This window comes from Mustela nigripes, chromosome 13 (assembly GCF_022355385.1).
Source record: "Mustela nigripes isolate SB6536 chromosome 13, MUSNIG.SB6536, whole genome shotgun sequence".
Lineage (NCBI taxonomy): Eukaryota > Metazoa > Chordata > Mammalia > Carnivora > Mustelidae > Mustela > Mustela nigripes.
Genome location: NC_081569.1, coordinates 62,316,280 through 62,327,701, shown reverse-complemented (window position 1 = coordinate 62,327,701; position 11,422 = coordinate 62,316,280). Strand labels below are relative to the sequence as shown.

Here is an 11,422-nt window from a genome sequence, read left to right as displayed (position 1 = left end):
GGGAAGCAGGCTTCCTGCGGAGCAGGGAGCCCGATGCGGGGCTCGATCCCAGGACCCTGAGATCATGACCCGAGCCGAAGGCAGCAGCCCAAACCACTGAGCCACCCAGGCGCCCCCTTTTTTCCCTTTCAAATATTTTCCTCAATTCCTCACATAGGAGGGGATGCATTAACAGGTTAATTGAAATTGAATATGATTTGTTTAGTCTCTAAGGGGATTATTACTATGTCATGATACAAATTACAGAGAACTTTAATTTGTGGCTATGATGAGAAAGTGTTACTTTTCTCCCTAAACATTTAAAATCCTGTGGGAGGTTTAAAGGGAGTACAGAGCAACCAATTTGAGCAGGAGGGCAAACAGCATAGTTCGCAGAGAATTACGTGAACAAAATTATGCGTTCTAAGTAGCCAAACATCTGGCCTCCTTGTCAGATACTAAGAAATTCTTAAATTTAAGAAACCTATGTTACAGGCCAAGTGACATTATCTGACCAGTAGCAGTCTCACTGGGTTCACCTATAATTTAGTTAAGACATGCTCAAGTTCAGAAAAACATTTGAGTAATTCTAACTGCTAATTCCATCCTAAATCGAACAAATAAAATCTGAATAACATGGGGCTCTTCATTAATATTAACTTTCTCGGTTAGGAAAAAAAATTTTTTTTTCTTTCTGTGCTTATACATATCAAATTTTAAGTGTTGGCTAAATGACCTCAATGGAGTCAAAGTATTTTTTCATGCATTCGACAAAGAGTTACTGAGTATCTACTACATGTGAAGAGTCTGGGTGCTGGAGACGGTGTACTAAATAAAGTAAACAAGGTCTCTGCTTTCTTAGAGCTTACATTTTAAGTAAATCTCCAAACAATTAAAAAAATCAACTAATAAGCAGCTCTATGTAGAGAATTAAGAAAATGATGTGATAAGAAAAAGCTGGGTGGCTACTTTAGGTCTGGTGGCATGTGAAAGCCTCTGGGAGGTAAAATTCAAGCCATGATCCAAATGACAAAAAGGAACGAGCCAAGCAAACAAAGGGGAAAAACATTTCAGGCTGGGAATACAACAAGGACAAAGGTCCAAAGGTGAAACAATCCTAAGCCCATACAAGAGTTAGGTAGTAGCCAAGTTATGCAGAGCTTGTATGTAACAATCACATAGACTAAAAAAAATTCCATCTCCCGAAAATACCCAACTGAACTTTTCTCTTAGCTTTCCATCATGAAAAGGTAAATAAAATGTACGTCATTTCTTGAAAGACTCAAAGCAAAACTGTCTAAAATATTTTTTCTCATCAATTATAGGCCCTAGAGGATCCAGCCTGGGTGGCTTAGTCAGTTAAGCTCAGGGCATGATCCTGGGGTCCTGGGATGGAGCCTCCCATCGGGCTCCCTGCTTATCATGGGAGTCCTCTTCCCTCTCTGCCTCTCCGCCCAACCCTTGCTCACAGTCTCTAGCAAATGCCTAAGTAAAATCTTAAAACAAACAAACAAATGAACATCTGCCTTCAGCTCAGCTCATGACCCCAGCATCCTGAGCTCGAGCCCCACATTAGACTTCCTGCTCAATGGGGAGCCTGCGTCTCCCTCTGCTGCTCCCCTGGTTATCCTCCACTCCACATAAATCTAAAAAATCTGAAAATAAATAAATAAATAAATAGCTTCAGCTATCTCCCTCCACTCCACATAAATTAAAAAAAAATAATCTAAAAATAAATAAATAGATAGATAGATAAATAAATAAATAAAAAGCTTCATCTAGCACCCATGCTAGTTATACTGCCACCACATGGTCTTTCTGTCCCTTGTACTCATCAGCTCAGTTATAACTTAAGGCCTTTTTGTACACCTTAGAGCTTTTCCCTCTGTGTGGAAGGCTCTAGCCCAGATCTTCTCAAGGCTAGCTCATTCCCATTATTCAGGTCTCAGCTCAAAGGTTATAGACAGCCCTGATAACACTGATGATGTGGTACTCCCAAACCCAGTCACTAGCACAACATACGGTTTTATTTCTCTTCTTTAATGCTCTTATCAACTAACTAAATATATCTTGCATATTCAAATTAAATACTTTTTCTTATTTAAAAGATTTTATTTATTTATTTGACAGACAGAGAGAGATCAAGGTAGGCAGAGAGGCAGGCAGAGAGAGAGAGGAGGAAGCAGGCTCCCCGCTGAGCAGAGAGGCCGATGTGGGGCTCGATCCCACATGACCCGAGCGGAAGGCAGAGGCTTAACCCACTGAGCCACCCAGGCGCCCCCAAATTAAATACTTTTATACTGTGATAACATATACATAACATTTATTATCCTATTTTTAAGTATACAGTACTGTGGCTTTAAGTACATTCACACCGTTGCACAGCCATTCTCCAGGACTGTTTTCATCTCACAAAACTGAAACTCTACACATTAAAAAACTGTCCATTTTCTCTATCCCGTAGGCCCAGGGAATCACCATTGTACTTTCTGTCTCTGTGCATTTTATTACACTAGGAACCTCATATCAGTGTCATGTTATTTTTTTGTGACTGGTTTAGCATAATGTCTTCAAGGTTCATCCATGTTGTACCACATGTCGGAACCTCCTTTTTGAGAGTGAATATTCCACTGTATCTGTATATATATGTTTATATATAATTAATAATATGTGCATTTTATATGGCCAGTCATCCACTGACAGACACTTGGGTTGCTTCTACCTTTAGCTATTGTAAATAATGCAGCTGTAATAAACATGGGCATACAAATTTATCTTCGAGACCCTGCTCTTAATTCTTTGGGGTATATACCCAGAAGGAGGATTGCTAGATCATCCAGCAATTTTTTGTTTGTTTGTTTGTTTTCACTTTCAGGAACTTCCATACTGTTTTCCACAGCAGCAATACCATTTTACATTTACACCAATAGTGCAAATGGTTCTAATTTCTCTGCATCCTTCTAGACACTTGTTATTTTCTGTTGTGTATGTGTTTTGGGATATAAAGTAGTTACCTATAAATACTTTTAAACTTGATTGTTGTTTTCTCTTCATTTCCCAGAATGTAAGCACATGAAGAGTAGGAACCTTGTCCGTTTTATCAAGAAATACAGAGCACCTAGTATATCTAGAATATCTGTCACAGAGTAAGTACTCAGTAAATACGTCAAATGAAAAAATGCCAGTAGACTTTATAACTCAAGTTCAAATATTTTCTACATTATTTATATACTCTGTTTTAAAGAAGTCTTTTGTTAGATACCAAATTGACCTCTTAGATGAGGATTTTTAAGATTTTATTTATCTGACAGAGTGAGACAAAGAGAGCACAAGCAGGGGGAGAGGCAGGCAGAGGGAGAGGGAGAAGCAGATGTTCCAATGAGCAGAGAGCCTAATGTGGAGCTGGATCCCAGGACTCTGGGATCATGACCTGAGCCAAAGGCAGATGCCCAACTGACTGGGCTACCTAGGTACCCGTTAGATGAGAAATTTTTATGATTACAAGTATGTTGTATAGAAAAATGTCATGTTCCCATTACAAAAACAGAGTACTTAACAAATTCAGTTTCCAAAATGTAATCCAGGATCCTTACCGGCAGTCCTGGGCCCATCATAAGCACCAGCTTCTTCACCATCTCTAAATATCTTCAGGGTTGGATATCCACTGACTCCATACTTATTACAGGTGTTTGTGTTGGCAGTACAGTCAACCTAAAGATTAAAATACACGAACCATCTGTTATCCAGATGCTTGTTGCAGGTTCCTCCTATATTCCCAAAATATTAAGACTGCTCAAATCATAACAGGATCAAGCAATTCTTTGCACACATACCATAGAACATATATTTTAAAGGCTGACTGGTGTTGGGCTAGTTATATCACAATCACCATTGCTGGACCTCCTACGAAATGCATAAATGACTATTTAAATTCTTCCCTCAAAGTCTCTATTATTTAAAACAGTAGTTTCCACCTTCTTTCTGCCTTAGAATATGTGAAGAATAAATCACTTAAATAACTAACAGTACCTTTTTCCCTCTGATAATGATTACTATAAAGGGGATGGATGGAGATACATATCCTTTAGGTGGGATTGAGTATAATTTGATTTGGCAAATCATCTAGAGTTATTAGCAAAGTACCAGCACTTGAATACGCTCCCTGAGACAGTCTGACTATGGGCTAAACTCTAACTAGGTAGATCTAGAGACACCTGTCAGGAAGAAGAAAAACAATATGGAAAACAATTCCTATCTATTTATCCACTTACTCTAAAGTCGGCAGTGCTACTACACGTACCCTGCATATGTTATTTCATTTCCTCTTCACTGATTTGGAGATATGGTCCCAATGCTTTAACATCAGTTGAGGTGTAGAGAAGTAATGTGTCCATAGTAACACAGGCTATAGCCACACAAGGCAGGAATTAAATCAGGACTGAACTTTTTTCCCCCCAAGGTAATCCACCATAGAAACATCAGGATTAAAAGCAGTTTCCAAAAACAGTCCTATAAATGTATGAACTATTTATCTGAGGCTGACCAAGATGTAAGCTTTTTTTTTTTTTATAGATTTATCTATTTGAGAGAGACAGAAAGGAAGGGCACAAGCACATGGGCGAGGGGAGGGGCAGCGCAAGAGGGAGAGTATCTCAAGCAGGCTCCACACTCAGCACAGAGCCCGAAGTGGGGCACAATCTCATGACCCTAAGCCAAAATCAAGAGCCTGACACCTAACCAAATGAGCCACCCAGGTGCTCCAAGATGTGAGCTTTTATACTGTAGTAACTATGGATTTATTATAGAATAATGGCAGAATTCTAGAAGCATTACTACTATTGTAAAAGCAAATACCAAGTTTATTATAGTTGACCAGTTACGTACTTAAAACAACCTGTCATTTTCCTATTCCTATCACTATGAATATCGTTAAGGTAGTTTAGGGAACTCACTTCTTCAATAATTTTCCTCTGACCTTGATGACTATACTTTCCATATTTGCCCTTAATTCTTTTTTACCATATATTTTACCTCTTTCTTATTCCAGTAATTCCCTTAGTTTCACTACTTTTAATCTTTAGAAACCATCAATTGTATATTTGCTCAGAAACTAGTATTCTCTTCATGTACCATAAGAGTAGAGAAAAATGAATGTAAACTTCACAAACTACTATTTATACCCCCTCCTTTTAAATTTAGTTAGTTAACATACAGTACAATATTGGTTACTGGAGGTGTGCCTAGGTGGCTCGGTTAAGGTGTCCAACTCCTGATCTTTGCTCAAGTCATGATCCTCAGGGTTGGGAGATCCAGCTTGGTATCCAGGCTTGCGTCAGGCTCCCAGCTTAGTGCTTAGTGAAGTCTGCTTGAGATTCTCTCCTTCTCCCTCTGCCCCTCCCCCAACTCAGGCACATGCTCTCTAAAATAAAATCTTTTTAAAAAATTGGTTTCGGGGGCACCTGGGTGGCTCAGTGGGTTAAGCCTCTGCCTTCAGCTCAGGTCATGATCTCAGGGTCCTGGAATCGAGTCCCACATCAGGCTCTCTGCTTGGCAGGGAGCCTGTTTCCTCCTCTCTCTCTCTCTGCCTGCCATTCTGCCTACTTGTGATCTCTGACAAATAAATATATAAAATCTTAAAAAAAAAAAATTGGTTTCGGAAGAAGTCAAGGATTCATCACTTACATACAACACCCAGTGCTCCTCACAAGTGCCCTCCTTAATGCCCACCCCCCATCTGGCCCATCCCGCACCCACCTCCCTCCATCGATCCTCAGTTTGTTCTCTACCCTCGAAAGTCGCTTATGACTTGTTTCCCTCTCTCCTTTCTTTCCTTTTCCCCCTTTGCATGTGTTCATCTGTGAGATCATACAGAAAATACCCCATTTTCTTTAATGAAGAATCTGCCTAGACTCACCTTTGCTAATGGGACTATTCCTTTTAATCTGGTTGCTGCTGCTTCATACTCAGGGGCAAGCCTCTTGCAGTGTCCACACCTATATAAATACATTAAGAAAAAAAAAAAGGGCCAAATTCTCATTTTAATCTTTCAAGATTGTTAACTGTGTTTCTCTAGGATGAACCTCAAACTATAATGTTACTTTTGAACTAGTTAACTGCTTCCAAAAGCAAAAACATCACCTGAACAACAGCCATTACTGATAAAGTAACCAGAGCTCTCATGGGCAAAAGTACTATCCCTAACCTGAAGTTGACTTTACAGGACTAGCTTAGCTCGGAGCAGGCAAACTGCTCAATTAAATACTTTCTCAATTAAAAGTATAAATGAGCCTTGAATGCTATAGTCAGAATTAAACCCCACATTAAAGAGAGAAAGGGGTCAAGCCTTCTGGACCAATTAATGAGGATAAAATGAGGGCAAGATAGCAGCAATCCCATTTCTGGCAGTATTTCCCAAAAGAAAGCACATTTTTTTCCTTAGGAAACCAGCACTATGATTCTTAAAAATACAGTGACTGAAACCTTATAAGGTTCCAAGTATGATATTAACTCTTTAAAAATCACTATCAGGTACTTTTTCTCCACTCCTTCATTAGGAATCTCTTTGTCTAAAAACCTGGTTTGAGACGGCAGCAGAATGAGGCCCAAAAGGCACTCATCTGCTACAGATAATTTAGCAGCTATTGGAGTCTTTTTTTCTTCCCAACTGAGTTTCAACACAGCATTAGAATGATGTATTTAAGACAGCAAGCCTTACTTTTACAGCTACACAGTTCTTCTGGTTGTAAGAACTGATGGGGATAAAACATTGTCAGAGTATTTTCCCAGAGGGTCATCAGAAAGAAATACCTGCTCCTGGCCTGGGAAGTACTAAGAGTCCCATAGGCACACTGTATATGCAATGGGGGGATGGGGAGACACTCCTCCTTATCAAAGTATAATTAGCACCAGCTATGTCATCTCTTTAAAACCCATGGGGTTGCAGAGGGACTACTTTGAGAAGGTAAAGTAGTTCTGTGACCTTCCCAGATAGCAAAAACAGAAAGAAACATAGAACAAACTTAATTTCATAGCCAGTAGTCTCAAAATTTATTTTATTAAGTGATGGACAAATAACTTGGAAACATTTTGCCCCTAAAACTTGTTTAAAACAAAGGACTATATAAGAGCTTATATTCTTCAGGGTCTTTAGGAGTTCTATTCAAAAATAATCATTAGAAAGCTTAACTGAAGGAATGGGGAAGGAATGTAATAGGCTTCAACTGTACTGGCTTTAATTTTTAGACCAAGTGGTGAACAAATGGTATTCCCTATACTGTATTTCATGGATGCACATTTTACCATATCTAAAATTGGCATGTGCCCTGCAATCATGTCATAGTTTCAATGGTCGGACTTCCTTCTTTGTGAGACATGAAATAAGGATTCCCCTCACAATCCATGGCATCTTACATGTATGTGGAATATGGTATTATTCATTACATCCTCTGTATTCCTTTATATTGCAAAATAAAGTAAAAACTCATGTACTTGTATTCCAACAAAACACAGATCCTAAATGATTTAATAAAATAACCAATTTATCTGAGAATTTCAGGCTGTGGAGAACATAAGGGCTCAAAGATTAAAAATAAAAAGGTTAAAAAATGTTAAAATTGGATCTGGGCCTTTAAAAATTTAAGGCTTCAGCCTGGACCCATCCTGGCGTATTTTAGATAAAGGGGAATAGTCGCGCAAAGGTAAAATTACTAGTGAAAATGATACTCGGAGAACTGTGGAAGGCTCTGTTTGTTGTTATTAAAAGATAATGTGTTATGTGTATTAAGACTACATCAGTCAGCAATATATATAACTGGAAGGGGGAAAATAGAGATAAAAATAACAGCCACCTAGAAGATAATATATTTCACATGGCAGATAATGAAAGCTTGGACCAGAGTGACAGCAATGAGAATAAAAAAGAAAAAGAGAGATTTCTGTTGAATATATATAATTTTCAAGAAGCCTGAGGCAACAGATTTAAGAATAGTTTCACCTCAACCACCTCAAAACATTTAAAGAGAATAAAATAGTATAAAATAATTAGACTGGACCAGTGGGTGTCAACCCAGATGCATATAAAAAATACCCACGGAGAGAACCAGCGGTATAAGGGGACATATGTGTGCAAGTATCAAGGCTGGATCTGAAAACCACTGTCCTAGGCATTTGATGACCTTATGGATGCATTTGCTGCATCAAATGCCCAAAGGAATAAGCTGTTTAACGAGTTCCTGAGAGACCAGAGGAGAGAGCCTTCTTCAAATTCACCAGGAATGGAACTCAGGTGGAGTATGAAGATTTACCACTACTTCTTTTACCCAGTCCTAGATAGTATTAAAATAAACAATTCCATCACCTTCAGGGATGGCACCTAGCAGTAATACTGAATCCCAACAATCATTACTTCATGTGACAAATGTCTCTGACAGAAAAACTGATACAGTCCTTTCTTTATAGAAACACCAGTCTAGAAGGAGTGACAGACAATATTAGGCCCCAACTGAGAGGTGGAAGCAATCAGTTAGTTGTCCAAGGAGCTAAATCTTATTGAAAAGATCAATTTGGGGTGGAAGGATACATAGAAATTCCAAGAAAGGGAATCATCATGTATAAAAAGAAGTATTTCATTTTATACTATCCACAGTGTTTTTCAATATGTACTCCAGAAACATTGTATATCATTGTATATCAAATATCATTTAATACTACTGTCCTAGAGGGTGGATCACAAATCTACAACATAGGTAGATGTTGAGGACTTAAAACTTAATGTTGATCAATAAATTTTCAGATACTATCGCATTTAAGTAGTACTATTTATTTCCCCAGAGAAATTCATATACTCCCATTCTTACAAATTACACAGATGATTAACTCCATAATGGAAATATAAGTTTACAAAGTCAAATGCAAAAAAATCTTTCACTTTCACTGTAAACCAAAAGTGCAAAAAATACCAAAATAAATGAGATAAAAAACTTGCTTAAAATAGGACAATTTTACTTTCAATGGGATTCTTTAACTGTTCCTATCTAACTTGTGAGCTAGTTCTGTACAAAGGATTACAGCAGTCAGAAAACATTTCTAGCTTTAGTATTAATAAAAATAGTGAAATGTAAAGAAATCAGGACATTATTAACAGGAGACTTCCTTGATTCCAAATTAGTCACTCAGAAAACCCATCCAGCTTGCTGGCATTGTGGAGGATTACCTTACCTTCTAGACCAATTAAAAGCAGACACCACAGCAGGGATCCACCCAATTTTGGGGGGAGTTCAGTGCATGATGGGATATGCAGTTTTTAGGGAAGCACATGCAACAATTTAAAGCAGGAAAGAATACCTTTAATGGGGGGGGGGGACTGCTTCAAACAAATAGTCTAGCCCATTAGTCTCCAGGGACTGACTTTATGTTGACCCCTATAGTCACAAAAGCACCACCCAGTTTTGATACAACCCCATCCAGACACTCTAAGTACAGTTACACCCCTTCAAAGTTAACAGTGAGGTTATATGATTGGGAAGTTGCTTCTAAGATGGAATGTGACTTCTGAAGATACATAACGAAAGACCACCTATGATGTGTAATCAATACTACCAGCTGCCCACAGGAATGCCCTGCTGTAAAATCCATCACAAGCTGAAAACAAAATCTCTTGCCCCTAACACATCTTTCCGGTTCAGGTGGTCTTCATCACCAGACTTCTAGTATTACCCCCAGCAAATCTGCTGAACCCTTGCTGAGTGAAGACAGAGTTAGAAGCAAGTAAAAGTTATACACCAACTTTTACTGATACTTTTAAATTCAAACCGTTTTTCATTAAAGGTATTGCACCAAGAGTTAAAAAATTAAGTACTGTGGGACGCCTGGGTGGCTCAGTTGGTTAAGCAGCTGCCTTCAGCTCAGGTCATGATCCCAGCGTCCTGGGATCGAGTCCCACATCGGGCTCCTTGCTCAGCAGGGAGCCTGCTTCTCCCTCTGCCTCTGCCTGCCATTCTGTCTGCCTGTGCTCGCTCTCTCCCCCTCTCTCTGATAAATAAATAAAATCTTTAAAAAAAAAAAAAAAAAAAAATTAAGTACTGTAATCAGCATGAATACATTGAGCCATCCCAGGCCTGAAAATAATCACGGCTCTCTGTGGTAAAGATTAGGGGCTTTAAAAAAAAAAAAAAAAAAAATCAGGTCTACTGAGTCAGAAATCCTATTTGCTCTCACGCCCCCACCCCCAACTTTTTGAGTTAGCTGTATCCTAAAAAATTCACACACCTGTTCAGCGATTATAGCATTTAAGCTATAATGAAGCTAACTATTTCTCCCCATAATGGTTACTTTCTCACTGGAATCTTTCTGGACATTTTTCAGAAATCCTAATTAAAACCGACACTTGAGACAGATTTCTGACGGCATTACGGTTTTCACCCACTCTTTCTGAAGGGATTCTGTTGGTGCTGAAATGTGATCAGCTTAATGGAGAAAGTGTGCACCATGCGATGGGACAAAATAATTGTCGGCCTCAAGAAAGCACTTACTACCATTCTGCAGCCACTGAGTGACCTTGGCTAGAAACCAATGGCTGCGGGGCGTGGGGCAAATAGAAAGGAAGTACTCTGGGGGCCCAGGGCCTCTGCATCTGGCGAAACATTCGCTTCTGATATAAGGCCTTGGGACGCCTCGTTTGCAGGATGGAAAGTATTAAACATTGACTCAGCCAGAAACTGTAAAGACACCGTTCGGAAGATGGAGAGCATTAACACTGACTCAGCCAGGAAAAAGATACCAATCTAAGCCGGGTAGGGGGTGGTTAAACCCTTTGCAAATAGGAAGTGCCGCAAAAGCAACGAGGTAAAGATGTGGCCCTGCGTGAGCAGGGCCTTGGGGTTTTCTTCCCGGATCTCGTTCCCAGGCAGTCCCGACTTGTCCGCTCTCGGCGAGGCAGCTCGGCTCCCCGGGGGTGGGAAATCTGCCGGCTGCAGCCGGGCCTGCTGAAATGGTGGAGGGCGCTGGCGCTGCGCAGGCCCAACGGTTCCCGCGCCTTCGCCCCCGGCCCGGGCCTCCCGCCCTCCCTCCCTCGCCCCGGCTGAGTGGCCTCACCAAGGGGCGAAGAACTCGACGAGCATGAGGCCCGCAGAGCCCGTGTCGGAGATGCGACTCTCGAAGTTGTCGTCAGTGAGTTCCAGCACGTCGGAGGCAGAAGCGAGACCGGCCGCGGCGAAAAGCAGCGCCACGCCGGGGAACAGCGCTCGGCAGCGGGGGCGCATGGCTACGAGGTGAGGTTAGGGGCGGCCGGGAGGGTCGGGGCTCGGCGGGGACTGCGAAGGCCGGCCGCGACCACGGACCCTGTGCCTGCGCTCGCGCGTCTGGCCCAGGCGGACCTGCAGCCGGAGGTCCCAACCCCCCAGCCGGGCTCCGGCCGCAGTGTGGCAGCCGCCGATTGGCTGTGAGG

General features: G+C 40.8%; 1 protein-coding gene across 1 annotated transcript in view; it reads right to left on the bottom strand.

Annotated features, from left to right (window-relative positions):
- PDIA3 (protein disulfide isomerase family A member 3) overlaps positions 1-11,383 on the bottom strand; it is a 25,218-nt gene extending 13,835 nt beyond the window's left edge. The window contains exons 1-3 of the mRNA XM_059372698.1: positions 11,071-11,383; positions 5,894-5,972; positions 3,573-3,690 (exon numbers count right to left, since the gene is read on the bottom strand). Of these exons, the coding sequence (XP_059228681.1) occupies positions 3,573-3,690; positions 5,894-5,972; positions 11,071-11,237 (364 nt within the window). The 5' untranslated portion in view covers positions 11,238-11,383. The remainder of the gene's footprint in view (positions 1-3,572; positions 3,691-5,893; positions 5,973-11,070) is intronic.
- Between the last annotated feature and the right edge of the window lie 39 nt (positions 11,384-11,422).